The 16,926-nt window shown below is 38.7% G+C and overlaps 1 protein-coding gene across 10 annotated transcripts in view; it reads left to right on the forward strand.

The window, feature by feature from the left end:
* The window catches only part of STARD3NL (STARD3 N-terminal like), a 52,451-nt gene extending 35,823 nt beyond the window's left edge, over positions 1 to 16,628 (forward strand). For 8 of the 10 annotated variants that reach the window (XM_008967848.6, XM_063606202.1, XM_034963955.3 and 5 more), the window contains 7 exons: positions 327 to 404; positions 998 to 1,075; positions 2,994 to 3,047; positions 3,157 to 3,274; positions 5,525 to 5,620; positions 14,757 to 14,829; positions 15,880 to 16,628. In XM_008967848.6, coding sequence (XP_008966096.1) covers positions 327 to 404; positions 998 to 1,075; positions 2,994 to 3,047; positions 3,157 to 3,274; positions 5,525 to 5,620; positions 14,757 to 14,812 — 480 coding nt within the window. In that variant the 3' untranslated portion in view covers positions 14,813 to 14,829; positions 15,880 to 16,628. The remainder of the gene's footprint in view (positions 1 to 326; positions 405 to 997; positions 1,076 to 2,993; positions 3,048 to 3,156; positions 3,275 to 5,524; positions 5,621 to 14,756; positions 14,830 to 15,879) is intronic. The other 2 variants (XM_063606207.1, XM_063606208.1) reach the window with 1 other exon arrangement.
* The last annotated feature ends 298 nt before the right edge of the window (positions 16,629 to 16,926 follow it).

Genomic DNA, 16,926 nt, shown 5'->3' on the forward strand with positions numbered 1-16,926 from the left:
AAAAATACACTTTTGTATGATGGAAGACTTTATCTTAGAAGGGAAAAAATAATTTTCTTAACATTTTAATTTTCCCAAATATGAACTACAGAAGCCATTATTTTTCACTATACGTTTATATCTGTTGAATGAATGAATTCAGAGTTGAGGAATTGGAGAGTGCCATCCAGCCCTTTTCTATTAAAATTATGAGAGTTCTTTTCTTCCGCACTTTAGCATTTCTGGGTTCTGAGAAGATAGGCAGGAAAGTTGGATAGGAAATCTTACCTTGTTTTATTTCCACACATAAACCTCTCCTTGTTTTTGCTTCTTACTCTCCTTTCTAGGTGAATGGAGGCATTGAGAACACATTAGAGAAGGAGGTGATGCAGTATGACTACTATTCTTCATATTTTGATATATTTGTAAGTATTTTTTATGTTTCATTTCAGATGTGATAAAACTGACCCAAAAGGCAGATTTCCTCCAAATAGACTTCAAATTCCATGCCCTTTTTTCCTCTTTTGAACACTGACCATATTTTCCTTTTCTTTTAATTCCCCACCCATTCAATGTTCTCTCTCTCTAAATAAGGAATTGTGTCATCATCTCAAGGAAATAAAAGATTAATGACAGATAAGGGAGGGCAACAGAAGGAGCCATTCCTATTTTCTTGTTGGAGAGCCTTTATTCTTTCAAATGGCTCAAATAGAACCCATTGACATATCTAGTCACTGAAAGGAAAATTCACCTATTTATATAATAAGATGATGAAAATGACATCTTTTTTTTCTTGCCTTGTTTTTTCTTTCATAATGGGAGATTAATGTGAGACCTAATTTGCTATTACATTAAGTTGTAGAGCAGGGATTCCCAAATGCTGGTCTACAGACCAGTGCCAGTCCCTGGTAGTCTCCAGCTAAATCACAATAATGAAGACAGTCTGGTGAGTTCTTCATAAAGCTGTGTCATTTTTGTATATATTTTTTAAAACATCCCTTTATTTTCTTACTTTCAGCTTCTGGCAGTTTTTCGATTTAAAGTGTTAATACTTGCATATGCTGTGTGCAGACTGCGCCATTGGTGGGCAATAGCGGTGAGTATGCCCTGCATGAGTGGGTCATCTCCTCCAGTGCTGGTGGCCAAGTCCTGCTCTCAACAGGCCTGGGCTGGGAGAAGATACAGTTCTAATGCAGGTGGAATCCCACTAGCTTTCCTGAGTCCCGTTTCCTCCATACTTAAGTAGGTTTAATACTCCAGGGCTTCTTTCCAATGTTAATGAGTAACTAGATTTGTCTCTTGGTGCTGAGCCAAATGAGGAATCTAGAAGCCCAACAGTGATTATTGGCCAAGCACCAAGCCACCCTCTACCTCATTTTGCAAATAAGAGATGAGAGGAGACCTCTGTCACAGAGATATTTGGAAAATGTCTTATTTGGTTGAAACTGCTTAGTGATTGTTTTCATGACATGGTCCGTACTTATTTAGGTAATTGCCTTACCCCCTCCTTTCTTCCCCACAACCCCCTATCTTGGAGGGAAAAGCTCTCAGTCTTTCTATTGTTGCCTTGGACTTCTCAAGGACAAGGACTTTTTTACTTCTCTGTTTCCTGGCATCTAGCACAGAGAGCCTTGGTATTCTTAATAAGCATTTAGAGATTGATAGAATTACTAGCAGTTCTGCCTGACAGATGTCTGAATATTTGCCTTTTGTAAAGCTTTAATAAGTCAGTTCTATGGGAAGAAAATGTGGAGCTCCTCAGACTAGAGAGAACTGCTCAGAAATAACCTGCAGTTCTGCGATTAGAGGGTGAGAGCTGGGGTCTGGGTGGCCCAGGCCTGGGTTTCTCCAGCTGGGAATAGGACTTGTGCTGCCCTCCTGAGTCCACTAGGGGGCGATGTCTGTCTGGGCCATGTCTTCTGAGCATTCTCAGAATCACGGGGCAGCGGTCAGACCATCTGTTAATCCGGAAGCTCTCATTTCATGGATATAGGCTGACAGTCTTGGCCAGACTTGACTCCCTTTCCTGAATACTCTTTTGCTGATATCATCATAGCTTTTGATGATTGTACCCTCCCATTTTTCTGCATTTTCTACAACAGATCCCATTGGGATGTTATATTCCTGAGTCCCCATATGTATGCTAGTATTTGTCAGACCATCCCTCTCAATGTTTGTTTTAGAAAAGTGTTTGACATATAGATATTCAGTGAGAGCTGTAAGACAGTATCTTCAATATCTGCTTTCAGATTATCTGAAGAATAAGTCTAATTTAGCAAATCATTTTATTGCTTCTGATTCTTGTTTTAAAAAACATTTGCAGAGAAGAGTCTAGAAGCTGGAAGGAGGAGAAGTCAGCTGGTATTTAAAGAGTGCATAGTGTGAGCCTGTAAAGTTAATTAGTGTCAGAATATAAAATGCTAAACTGCCTCCTCTCCCAAGCAGCTGTGTGTGTGTGTGTGAGTGTGTGTGTGTGTGTGTGTGTGTGTGTCTGCAACTTTGTTAATACTTATTGAGCAAGATACTTGGTGTTCCCTGTCCTCCCTTCTGTCAGTCAAGCTACTATTGGTATTCATTTTGGTTAGGTTTCACCATGCTAAAAATATTAGTTGAAGGAACAGTGACAAGGCTCAGGTATTATGGTATCTCTGGACTTCACAACCCCTGGCGAGAGCCCTACCTATGCACTTTACCGGTCTCTTCATGTGCTTGTAGAGGCTTTGGAATTGTACCTTCTGGTGGATCAAACTTAGTTACCTAGCACACCAGCCTGCTGAAATGTGGGAGAAGAAACCACACACAGTCATTTAGGGATTGTGTCACATGTAGAAGCCCATTTTGCCCCAGTGTGGGTCTAGGGGAGAGAGACTGAGTGATATGGGAAGGAGCCAGGCTAGGCACAGGTTTTTCAGGCATTGCCTGCTCCTGGCTCAGACGGGTCTCTTGTGAAGAGGGAGGTACCTTCACAGTGTGAGATGCCTAGTGTGAACAGTGCTGGATTATGTGTCTTGCAGTTGACAACGGCAGTGACCAGTGCCTTTTTACTAGCAAAAGTGATCCTTTCGAAGGTATGGCCTACCACTTTTTCTATACAGTTACCATCTTCAGTGATGAAGCCTCGTTTTTCAGTGTGAGTTTGTGGTAACTGCATTTCCCTTTCCTGGTCATATCTTCCAGCTTTTCTCTCAAGGGGCTTTTGGCTATGTGCTGCCCATCATTTCGTTCATCCTTGCCTGGATTGAGACGTGGTTCCTGGATTTCAAAGTGTTACCTCAAGAAGCAGAAGAAGAAAACAGTAAGTTCCTCTCAAAGTCAGCCTCCTGAGGCGGGCTGGGTACCAAGCTGGGAGGAAGAGATGTGGTTTCTTGGTGTGAATGGGGCTGCAAATGGGTAGAGTTAGGCAGTGGTGGGGTCTTCATTCTTTAGTGGCTACAGCAGAAATTGAGAGAAGGGTTGGGTGGATGAAAGGGTAAGTGACAGAAAGCAGCTCCTCTCTCCAGCTATCAGGCCAGGCTTCCCCTGGAAGAAAATGTGAACACTGGTGAAAAGGGCATTCAAGCAATAACAAAAAATAGCCAGCACTTTTTTCTCCCCAGACAGCTTGTTCTTTTCTCCCTGTTAGCAATAGGCAGGACAGTAAGCATTTTGTGCATGTAAACAGAACTGTGCTGTTTAGGGTCAGAGAAAATAAAACCAATTTTAAGTGAGTGGAAGCAACTATTCTAAATACAAGCCAGTGATTCTCCAAAGTCTCCCATTGTGATCCATACAGCAGTTGGTGGCTTCAGATGGGCCACTGTTAGAACAGTTAAATGCCTAGGGCTGGGGACCATTGGTGGGTTTAGGATGAAGATTATTCACAGGAGGATGACAGCAAGCCAGAGCGATGCTCAGCCTTTCACCATCCTCTGAGTAGCTGAGTCATAGCTAACAAGGTGTACTCATGAATCCTGCCAAAGCTGCTATAATCTCATCATGGCTTTCAATATCCCAGAATATTCACTAGGAAGGCCAAATGATTGATTAAGCTTTATGGTAAATTACCAAGCTGAAATTCTTCTCCACATAATGTCCTTAATGGAAGCCCACATGCCCCACCCACCCATCTTAAAGGTGAAACGATCAAAGCTCATTTCAGACACCCATGCAGTTTCAAGACATGCTGTTTTTATGCCTCTGCTGGCCATCTGGCTCAATTTGCCCTGCCTCATAGGAAAAAAAATAGAAAGTTAAGCATGATTATAACTTCAAAAAACAGCAGGATGCAAAATAATCTTGCAAGTGGTTTTATTTTGGAAAATCTCATTTACATAGAAGAAATATATAAGAAAAGAATAATTCAAGAGTAGATTTAAAAAACCCATTAATCAGACTGAGTTGTACCTTCTATCCTATGCCATCTATTCCTTTGTGAAAGTGTATTTTGGAGAAGTTATAAGTAAAGCTAATGAAAGTCTTTTTTAATTGTATATAAATATAAAACTGAACTTTGTTGAAAACATATGAACTATTACTATGACTGAGGCTTGAATGGTTATAGGCTTAAACCACATTCAAAGTGACTAATAAAGCAGAACACACAATTAATGAAAATTTTAAATTAGCACTTATTTTCATTGTCAGTAGCATGTATGACACACATACCTGGTATCTGCTATTTGGCCTGGTGCTTCCTCCGACTTTATCCTGAGGTTAACTCAGCTTTCAGTCAAAAGAACTTAAGCGTTGGTGGCCTTGTGTGTGTTAGTGTTCCTCAGCTGTCCACGTCCTGCTTTCTTACCTTTTCTTTGCTTTTTTAAGACACTTTTTTTCTTTTGAAACCTTCTTGTTGCATAAATATTTGTCATCTTGATTGTTCTTTATATATTTATAAAAGGCCATCCCTGTATTGCACTTTACATCTGGCATCTCTCTAACCAGATGTAGCCAGCAGACCATTTGTAGGAACTGACCATGTTTTTTATTTTACTTTGTGTTTTGATTTTGATACTGTGCTTTTTTGTAGGAAGGCAGGTACTCACAAGGGAAAGATGTAAATACTGAGTTATTTTTTCTAAGACAGGGCCTCACTTTGTGAAGTGCAATGGCACAATCATGGCTCACTGCAGCTTTGGCTTACTGGGCTCAAGCAATCCTCCCACCTTAGCCTCCCCAGTAGCTGGGACTACAGGTGTGCACTACCACACTCGGCTAATTTTTAAATTTTTTATAGAGACAGGGTCTTGCTATGTTGCCCAGGCTGGTCTCAAACTCCTGGGCTCAAGCGATCCTCCATCCTTGGCCTCCCAGAGTGCTATGATGACAGGTGTGAGGCACCATGCCCAGCCTCATGAGGCACTTATTTAAACTGCTTAGTTATCTGTCCTTACAGTATTGTTTGTCATTTGTTAATGAAACTTACTGTTTGGTTGAAACATTTTTAAAGTACCTCTTTTTCTAAAGGTATTTCATTGTAATAATAATACCATTTTATTTTACTTAATCTTGCCGAAAAGCTACCAGAAAGGTGACCTCATTCCCAACATCTGAATTTCTTCTCTTCCAGGACTCCTGATAGTTCAGGATGCTTCAGAGAGGGCAGCACTTATACCTGGTGGTCTTTCTGATGGTCAGTTTTATTCCCCTCCTGAATCCGAAGCAGGTAAAAAACTTGATTATTATTTGTGCTTTTATCTCTCATTCAAAGGCTCTGCTCTTCCTTCCTTTCCCTACCCCCTCTGTTTCTCAATATACTTAGCTAACATCTAACATGCCAGGCATTAGGGATATGAAAATAGGTGAGACACAGTCTCACATGAAACCACTGGTAAGACACAGAGTTGTAAAAATAAATGTCATGGAGGAGTGATTAGACACCATGATTTGTGATATGTATCTTAGAAGACACAAAGACAAGGGGAAGCGTCTCAGTGCTCTCATTATTGCGGTTCATCACCAAACCAACCTCCCTCTAGGACTCCCATATCTGAGAATGGCAGCACTGTCCAGCCAGTTGCCCAGATCAAACACCAGAGCCTCGCTGTTGGCTCCACCCCGTTCTTATGGCTCACATCTCATCATTCACAAAGCTGTTTCCATCCTCTCTCCCTTATTTCTACCTCCATTTTCTCATTCAAATCCTGCCGCTTCTTATCAGCTCCAACCTCATTTCAGCATTACTTTCTGCAGTTTCTGCAAGAGCATTTGTCTCCCTGCCTCCAGTTTTGTCTTTCACTAACCAGCAACCAGAGTGCTCTGTTAAAAATAACAATTACACTCAGCAACAAAAATAAACAACCTGATTAAAAAATATGCAAGGGTTTTGATAGACATTTCTCCAAAGAAGATAAACAAATGGCCAATAAGCACATAAAAGATGCTTAACATCACTAATATTAGGAAAATGCAAATCAGAACCACAACAGGATACCGCTTCATACCCATTAGGATGACTATTACAAAAAGCAAAACCAAACAAAAAGACAGAAAATAAGTATTGGTGAGAATATGGAGAAATTGGACCCCTTGTGCATTACGGGTGAGAATGTAAAATGGTATAGCCCCAGTAGAAAATAGTATGGTGTTTCCGTAAAAGATTAAACATAGAGTTACCATATGATTCAACACTTCTACCCCTGGGTATGTACCCAAAGGAAATGAAAGCAGAGACTACAGCAGATATGTGTATACCCATGCTTATAGCAGCATTATTCACAGTAGCTAAATGGTGGAAACAAATCAAACAGCTGTCAGCAGATGAGTGGATAAACAACATGTATGTACATCCAATGGAATATTATTCTCCATTAAAAAGGAATGGAAAGCTGGGCACAGTGGCTCATGCCTATAATCCCAGCACTTTGGGAGGCCAAGGTAGGAGGATCGCTTGAGCCCAGGAGCTCAAGACCAGCCTGGCAACATAGGGAGACCTTGTCTCTATTAAAAAAAAAAAAAAAGAAAAGAAAAGAATAGAATTCTGACACATACTATAACATGTATGAACTGTGAACACATTATGCTAAGTAAAATAAGCCAGACACAAAAGGACTGTCGTATGATTTCACTTAGATGAGATACCTAGAGAAGTCAAATTCTCAGAATGGTGATGATGGCTGCACAACAGCATAGATGAACTGAATGCACTGGATGGCGTGCTTAAAAATGGTTAAAGTGGTAGATTTTATGTTAAATATATTTTTCTATGGTAAAGAAACCACTATTTTTAAAATTGCTAACACTTTTTTAAGTGTCAGGTGCTGTTCTAAGCTTTATTAATATTCACTCATTTACTCCTCCCTTGTCTGCTTATCTTCTGAGATACAGATCACAAACCATAGTGTCTAATCACTCCTCCATTACATCCATTTTTTACAAGTCTGTGTCTTACCACTGATCTCTTGTAAGATTGTGTCTAACCTATTTTCATATTCTTAATGCCTGGCATATTAGATGTTTGCTAAGTGCCTCCTCTCTGTGATGTAAAACTCATATTATCCCTAATGTAGAGATGAGCAAATGTGGCACAGAGAACTGAAGCAATTTACCCAATATCACACTAATAATAAGTGGTGTAGCTGGGATTTGAAGCTGGGGTCCAGTGCTACAGTTCATGCTTATAACTGCTAAAGTATATTAGCCTCTTGGTGTTTATGAAAATATAGACTTGGTCATGCCAGTCCCCTGCTCAAAAGCCTTCAGTAGCATAAAGGATAAAGAAATCAGTAGATCTTAGCCTCGCTGGAAGTGCCCCTGTGGGCACTGTCACCAGTTGTCTAGCTTCTCACCTTGTGACTGCCTTCTGGTGTGCTGTTCAGAGCTCTTCTGAAAATGTTGTGCTCTAGGGCCCTCCAGCCATTGTCCACCTTGCTGTTTCCATTCTGAGCATGATCTCCTCTGCAATCCTAGTGTTTGCTCACATGTTCCCATGTTCTTCCCAGCCATGCCTACCCTTCCCATCACTCCCGGCAGTCTTAGAACATCCTCAGCATGTTCTTTGGAACCTCTTCCACAGCCCTGTCATCCTGTGTTGTCTGCACTGCCTTCAGCGCTGACCTGGTCTGTTTCTACTGCTGGGTTGTAAACTTGAGTTAGAGACTACATCATTGTATTCCCTACATTAGGCCTAGTTAATATTTTAACACACACACACACACACACACACACAGAGTGGTAAAAGGGATTCCAGACAGAAAGAGCCATGAATGATTGAAGATTACAGCAATGTGAAATATCAGTGTACTGGAGGAACTCCAAGTAACTTGAGATTCTGGACTATTGGTGTTGGATCTGAAAGCAGCATACAACACAGAAACATAGAGCCAGATGAAATACAGATATGGATTTGTAGAAAATCTGTTTCTAAAACAGTAAAAACTAGAATTAAGTATTAAATTGTTTATTACCTCATAAGGATTATTTCATTGAGATGTTTTGTGTCATAGGACTTTACTCTTTGAAAAAAGGAAATTCATATTAGAGTTCATGCATCTCTACTTCTTTTTCTAAGACTAATACAGGTTCTCAGTACTAATGTATTTTCTTAACTAGAGTTCAGAACATAGAATAGTAGTGATACGAGGAACACGGCCTCAAGCATGCCTCATCAAACTTTCTAGTTCTGGGATCCATCTGCATTTCACCTTTATCATTTACTACCACCTAGTGGTACCTTGGAGCATTACCATTTCCTTGAGTCAGGAAGGTAAACAAGAACAAAACATTTTCATGGTGTTCCACTGTGTAGCTGCTTTGTTTGACAAAAGACAGGTTACTAATGGGCAGAGAAGGAGTGGTCAGAGTGGACTACCTTATTATATTTGCATTGTCTGAATGTTCAATTTAGGAAAGAATTAAAAATGAAAACTGTTACTGGAATTAATATGCCTAGAAAAAAAAGACTACTCTAGAGCAAAGCTTTTCCCTTATGCCAATAGCTAAAAATTGAAGCCTTTCAGTAGCTTGAGGTTCTAAGCTGCTGTTGCCCTGCTACAGCACTGACTTCCCTGGTACACATGAGGGCGTCCGAAAAGGCCTGACGTGCCTTTTTTTTGTCTTTTTTTCCTCCACCACCTAATACAGTACCTGGCTTATATTAGACTTATAACTGTTGAAGAAAGGGATGAAAAGAAAAGGGAAAGAAATAGGAGGCACCATAAACAAAAATGTTAGCATTTTTCCTTGTAAAGGAGCAGCCTGAATTTTAGTATCACAGGGATAGCACGGTTTATTAGATATACTTGTAAAGGATATAAAAATAGTTTGTTTGCAGGCTTGCTTGTTGATCAGACCGCATCCTGCATCCCTTTGTATTAAATGGAAAGAATTAGGAAGCATGATCCTCTCTCGATGACTGGGTTGAAATTATGTGTGGTCAGAGAGCTTAAGTGAACCAGTTATGAAGCTGAAGAAAGGGTAATTCTTCACTTCCTAAACCATGGAAAGATTAACTTAAAATGAGGAATTGCTCAATTGCATAATATAGCCTGTCCTGTGCAAGTCTAGATAAGGCATTCATTACAATTCTAAGTTGCCACCTCCCCAGAGTAGCCATGCATCCTGGTTTGCCTGCAGCAGCCTTGCCTTCTTCTGGTTGCCCCATATAGTTATTATTAGAAGCCCTTGTATCTCTCAGCAGTGTTCTTGTTTAGATGATCATTTCTGTGATCGCCCTATGTGTCGTGAATAGATTCGAAACACAGCTTTTTCCTTTTAATCAAAATTTTGAAAATTATTGAAAAGTCATTGCCAGGGATACTGAATTTTATTGACTTTTTTAAAAAGCTTGATTGAGATGTAATTTGCATATAATAAAACTCATCCATTGTAAATGTATAATTGCATGATTTTTAGTAAATTTATAAATTTGTAATCAATATTACAATGTAATTTTGGAACAGTTTCATTACTTGAAAAACTTCTTTCATGCTCATTTGCAGTTAATCCCCACTTCTACCTCTAATCCTAAGTAACCACTGATCTTCTTTGTATCTTGACAAATTTACCTTTCCTGGGCATTTAATGTAAATGTAGTGATATGATACATGGCTTTTTGCATCCAGCCTCTTGCTTAGCATAAGGTTTGAGGACCACCCATGTTGTAGCATATATCAGTGTTTTGCTCCTTTTTGTGGCTGGGTGTTATTCCATTATATGGATATACAACATATTGTCTGTATCCACAAGTTGATGGACATTTAGATTGTTTCTACCTTTTGGTTATCATAAGTATATCCAGCTATGAACATTCATGTACATGCCTCTGTGTGGATGTTTATTTTTGTAATTCTTGAACAGATTTCTAAGAGAGGATTTGCTGTGTCATGTGGCAAGTTTCTGTTTAACTTTTTTTAAAATTGTCAAACTGTTCTTGATCGTGGCTGTTTTATTTTACGTTCCCTCCAATAATGTACAGTAGTCCTTTCTTATCTACAGTTTCACTTACCTGAGGTCAATTGAGGTCTGAAAATATTAAATGGAAAATTCCAGAAATAAACAGTCCATAAGTTTTTAATTGTGTGCCGTTCTGAGTAGCATGATGAAATCCCACACTCTCCTGCTTCGTCCTGTCCAGAACGTGAATCATCCCTCTGTCCAGCAGATCCACACTGTATGCACCGCCCACCTGGTAGTCATTTAGGAGCCATCCAGGTTATCAGATCGACCATCCCAGTATCACAGTGCTTGTGTTCAAGTAATCCTCATTTCACTTAACAATGGCAAAGTAGTAATTCTGGCAATTCATATATGCCAAAGGGAAACCATAAAGTGCTTCCTTTAAGTGAAAAGGTGACAGTTCTCAACTTAATAAGAAAAGAAAAAAAAACATATGCTGAACTTTATCATGTTCGTCATATGGCAAACTTTTTCATAGGTATGTATGTATAAGAAAAAACATAATATTGATAGGATACAGTACTATCTGTGGTTTCAGGTATCCAGGGATAAGGGAGATTACTGTATATGCATTTCAGTTTCTCCATATATTCACCAATGCTTAGTATGGGGTCTTTTTGATCATAGCCCGGCTAGCAGATTTAAAGTAGTATCTCATTGTGGTTTTAATTTGTATGTTTGTAGTGATACTGAGATATTTTTCATGTTTCTATTATATGTAATTCATGTCTTATTTAGAGAAAAATCTCTCCCAAGTCTTTTGCCATATTTTTAATTGTGTTTTCTTTTTATTATTGAGTTGTAAGAATTCTTTACACATTCCAGATAAAAGTGCTTTCATATATGATTTACAAATATTTTTCCCAGTCTATTATTTGTCTTTTCATTTCTTCCTAGAGTCTTTTGAAGCACAAGTTTTAAATTTTGATTAAGTGTAGTTTATGAATTTGTTCTCTTATGGATAATATATTTGTGTTCATATCTAAGAACTCTTTAACTCTATGACATGAAGATTTTCTCCTACATTTTCTTCTAAAAGGTTTTTTAGTTTTACATGTTTCAATTAAGATTACAATACATTTTGAATTGATTTTTAAATATGGAGGAGGTAAGGGATTAATTCATTCTCTTGCTTTTGGATATTCAGTTGAACAGCACCAGTTCTTGAAAAGACAACCTTTCCCCATTGTACTGATTTGACACGTTTGCTAAAATCAGTTTACTATAAACTGATTTTGTGCCAAACCAATTTTTATTTTTTTAATTCTGCTTTCTTAAGGTGAATACTCATATGATTGATTTGATACTTTTTTTTTCTTTTCTTATATAGCCATTTAAAGCCATAAATTTTCATCTAGGAATTGCTTTAGTGATATCACATGAATTTTGATATGTTGTGTTTTCATTTGAATGCATTCCTTGGCTTTCAGCAGGTTGACACGGATGTGTCTGCATGTGGATCTCTTTGTATATATCCTAATCTGTGTTTATTCTCCTTATAAAATGTGTGGATTAATATTTCTCAGCCAATTTGAGAAATTTGAACCATTAATTCTTCAAACATTTTTCTGACATTTTCCTCCTTCTGGGATTCCCATTACATGGTTGATTGATATGCTTGATGTCTCTGAGCACTTCAACTTTTCTTCAGTCTTTTTCTTTCACTCAGAGATAGTTCGTTTTGACTGTCATTTTTTCCTGGGAATGGTCACACTTTCTTGATTCTTTGCCTATCTTGTTTTTTTTTTTTTTTTTTTTGATAAACAGTATTTTGCTGAAAATAAAGTAACTCTGGATTCTGATTTTTTTCCTGAAACATTGCTGTTCTTGCTCTTTATTTGTTTAGTAAAGAGCTATATCTTTATATAGCTGTGCTAAATCTGTGAAATCTATACACCCTGGGATGTGTGGCTGCTTCTGTTTTCTCTCAGTTTTTTGTTTTATTGTCCATTAATTCTTGCCTATATTTTTAAGCCTAGCTTCCTAGGAGTTACCCATGTCTAGAGCCTACTGATTAGGCAGAGCCTAGCTAGTGATTACACAGAGGATTGCACTCAAATACCTGGATCAAGGCTTCCATCCTCTGCCAGGTAGAAATGTACATGGGTTGGATAGCACCTTCAGCGTTCAGGCCATTTTCAAGTCCTCCCCAGCTTTTACTTTCTGCTAAGTCCTTTCCTGCTCTCTCTGCGTATGCTTAGAGCTCAGGCTAATTGGCTGGCTTGGGCTCTCTTGGGTCTCCTCTGTGCGTGGAGACACCAGCTGGGCATATGCTTGTCCCAGTGGTGACCACAACTCAGCCTCCCAGAGTAGTTGGCCCTTTCTGCTCACCTGCCTCTGAATTTGTCACTTCACTGTCAGTGTCACTGGGCATGAGCGTGGCTCCCCACTCCAAACTAAGCGATCTCCCTTCAACTGAGTAGCTTTACTGCCAGTCCCCATGGCCTGCTTCACCCTAGCAGAACCTCCATGCCCATTGAGCTGGGTACTGGGAGGTTGGAGAAGAACAGGAGCAGCTCCAGGCAAGACACAACTGCTAGTCCCTGAATTCTGCAGTGTTTCAAACATAAACATTTCTCCAGTTGTTCTGTGCTTTTGGTCATTTCTCCAGTGGTGAGATGGCTAGTTTTGCCCATTTTGCCACATTTTGGGGGTGCCTTTCAGGGAGAGGATTTATTGACTTCTTCACTTGGCCGTAGCAAGAAGTCCCCTTTAAAATATGTAAAGAAGACATATTGTTATATTTTAATTAAGGGTTTAGCTTTATTTAGGACTCCCAAATAATTCCAAGACATGGCACCTCACTGTGGTTTCAGTGCCACTGGCCTAGCAGGTTGAAGTGAGCTTGGGAACAGGAAGATCTGATGTGACCATCTTCCTCATCCTCCTTCCACAGTAAGGACAGGCAGTTCACCACCTCCTGTCTCTATGATGGACAGTGTGTTAATAGGGTAGAAAGTAAAGCCTTCAACAGTTAAGTCTTTACCTATTCATTTTACTACAAATTCAACCTAACCGTGTGACATTTATGAGGTTAAAATGTTTTCTTCAGATTATCAGGCATTCTTTCCCTATAACAAATTTGTTCTTGGCTATAATTCAGGTAGACATTCTCCTTAGGGGAAAAAAAAATGTCCTTTTTAAAGTATGTTATCTAACAAGGTTCAGGCGCAGTTGAGAGAGGCTGCAGCTTTTACGTGTGAATTGATGGCATCTCTCACCCCCTACTTTGGTCTTCTCTCAGGGCCTCCTCTGCTTTTTTTTTAATTCCCCTTCCCTGATTATGAAAGCCATGCATTTAAAAAAGTGGAAAGAACAAAAATTAGAAATCACGTATCCTTCAAACTATTTGGTAACATCAGTATTGACAGTTTAGTTTCCTTCTTGGGGTGTGTGTGTGTGTGTGTGTGTGTGTGTATGTATGTGTGTGTGTCTGTGTGTTTAATCTCACATCATTGTGCCCATGCTGCCTATATTATTCATATTCTGCTTTTTAAAAATATAATTTAAAAATTATTAATAAAGTCAATTCAAGTTTATTGTAGAAATGTTAAAATATCCAGAAAAATATATAAAAGTTACGTGGTTATTTTCTTCTACTCTTTCTCGTTTGCACACATATATTTGGTTTTTAATTTTATCAAATGTGATCTCATGGCATTTAAAGTTTTATTTGCTATACATTTGCTTTTACCTTACAGCGCATGCATTTTTCATGTTATAAATTCTATATAACCATAATTTTAAGTGGATACAAGATATTTTATGGAACTACAGTATTAACCTTTCTTCTATTCTCAGACACTTAGCTTTCTTTTCTAATTTTTAGAGAGAAAATCTACATAATGAATAATAAGCATTATTTCCTCAGGGATAGGTCTATCCTAAGGAAAGAATTCCAGAGTGGAATGACCAGGTCAAATCTAGGAATATCCTGAAGCTCATGAGACATTGATCCAGAAGGGCCAGACCGTGGTCACTGCCACAGTGCTCTCTCACTGCTCTCTCGCTCATCTGCCACAGCCATTGTTAGAAACACCTAGATTCAATTATTTGTACCAAGCTCAACATTTTTGCATGTAAAAAATATATGCAAGCTTGTCAGCAAAGAGGCGGAGGAAGAATAGTGATTGATAATAGTTATTGGTCTGCATGAATATTCTTAGTACATAAGTGAAATCCATTTTGACAGATTAGTGTAAGTGATAGATTATTGTTTAAAGGTTTTCCTGTTACAAGAAATAAAGTAAAGCTTTCAAATAGCAGTTAACCTAAATCTCTTGAGGATTAAACATATGTTTAATGTTTTTATGTGTATATGTTATAATTTTAAACATTTATTTAAAATAGTTTGTTACTGTAATGGAATGAAATACTTTTTCTTTGTCCCCTTCTCCACCATGTAGGATCTGAAGAAGCTGAAGAAAAACAGGACAGTGAGAAACCACTTTTAGAACTATGAGTACTACTTTTATTAAAGTAAGTGTTTGAAATGAAACCATAACAACAAAGTAGTTAAGTATGGAGATTTCCTTTGAGTAGAGTCAAAGTAGAATTCAAAGAATAAGAGTGTAAGGATAGCCAGATTTATCTTACTTGCCTGAATTTATCAGTCACATTTTATTAATGCCAAGTGTCTTAACATTTTTTATACAGGTATACATTTATAAGGTTTGAAAATACCTCAGATTTCTAAATTTCTAAAGAATAGAGATGAATTTATGTTAATTTACTTAGCCAGAATGTCTACATGCCAGTCACATGTCATTGTTTTAATGACAGGTACTAATCTATGTTAAGAGGACAGCAGTCCTGTGAGATACAGGTGCTGTTATCACCTCCATTTTACATTTGAAGCAGCAGAGACATAGAATGGGTCACTTATCCAAGGTTGCACAGCTAGACGAGGCAGCGTTGGGGCTCAGGCCCACACTTTCTGGTACCAGGTCCACTGCAGCCCCTCACTGGGACATTTCTCAAGGATTTTGGAGCCTCTGAGATGAAAGCTGCTGTACATCCAAAGCAGTCATGCTTAATGGGCTCCAAAGTGGAACACATTGTTAAATCCCTTTAAGTCATCAAAGAAAATCATTTTAACCTCATAAATAGAAGGCAATTGAAGTAAATTGTAGTAGCAGCAAATCTGCCTGACAGTTTAACCACAGAAGGAAAAAGCTGCCAGATTGTGAGTCATTGGGAAGCTGAGATAGAAGCTGACTGGGTGGGAGAGGCAGCCAAGGTCACGGCGCATGGAGCCCCAGTGCCTGCCTCCTCAGCCCCCAGCACACCTCAGCCGCGTCTCCCCACCACAGTCATGTAGACACGAAGCAGAAATGTGGGCATGCTCGTAGTTAAGCCTTTTCTGAAATATTTTAACATGAATTCTAGTGTGACCACACGCATGGTCCTTCGTGTGTCTGTCACAGCCCCTCTTCAGCACACAGACTTTTATGTACATGTAAGGTGACCGTGGCATTTTGCCTTTTAATGCTATTTATTAAATACTTTTGTCTTCTCTCTTTTTCTAAGTGTGAAAAACCCTCACAGAAAGTCATCGAGGCAAAAAGAGGCAGGCAGTGGAGTCTCCCTGTCGACAGTAAAGTTGAAATGGTGACGTCCACTGCTGGCTTTATTGAACAGCTAATAAAGATTTATTTATTGTAATACCTCACAGACGTTGTACCATATCCATGCACATTTAGTTGCCTGCCTGTGGCTGGTAAGGTAATGTCATGATTCATCCTCTCTTCAGTGAGACTGAGCCTGATGTGTTAATGAATAGGTGAAGAAAGTCTTGTGCTGTATTCCTAATCAAAAGACTTAATATATTGAAGTAACACTTTTTTAGTAAGCAAGATACCTTTTTATTTCAATTCACAGAATGGAATTTTTTTGTTTCATGTCTCAGATTTATTTTGTATTTCTTTTTTAACACCCTACATTTCCCTTGTTTTTTAACTCATGCACATGTGCTCTTTGTACAGTTTTAAAAAGTGTAATAAAATCTGACATGTCAATGTGGCTAGTTTTATTTTTCTTGTTTTGCATTATGTGTATGGCCTGAAGTGTTGGACTTGCAAAAGGGGAAGAAAGGAATTGCGAATACATGTAAAATGTCACCAGACATTTGTATTATTTTTATCATGAAATCATGTTTTTCTCTGATTGTTCTGAAATGTTCTAAATACTCTTATTTTGAATGCACAAAATGACTTAAACCATTCATATCATGTTTCCTTTGCGTTCAGCCAATTTCAATTAAAATGAACTAAATTATACTGTGTGCTGTTTTTTCAAACATGAATATTCCCCTTGATTCAAGGGAAGTCAGGATGTCTGTTAGTTTTCTTTCATCATTCATTGTGTCATTGAAGAAAAACCTAATTGCCTGTAGTGGTGATGATGCTGGCTTGGGTAGAAACTGACCTTTGGTGCATATCAAGTCACTTCTGAAGGGGTGGCCTGCCCCTCCACACCTGTGGGTATTTCTAGTCGGGTGGGGCGAGAGACTGAGAAAAGAAATAAGACACAGAGACAAAGTATAGAGAAACAATAGTGGGCCCAGGGGACCGGCGC

Source organism: Pan paniscus, chromosome 6 (assembly GCF_029289425.2).
Source record: "Pan paniscus chromosome 6, NHGRI_mPanPan1-v2.0_pri, whole genome shotgun sequence".
Classification (NCBI taxonomy): domain Eukaryota; kingdom Metazoa; phylum Chordata; class Mammalia; order Primates; family Hominidae; genus Pan; species Pan paniscus.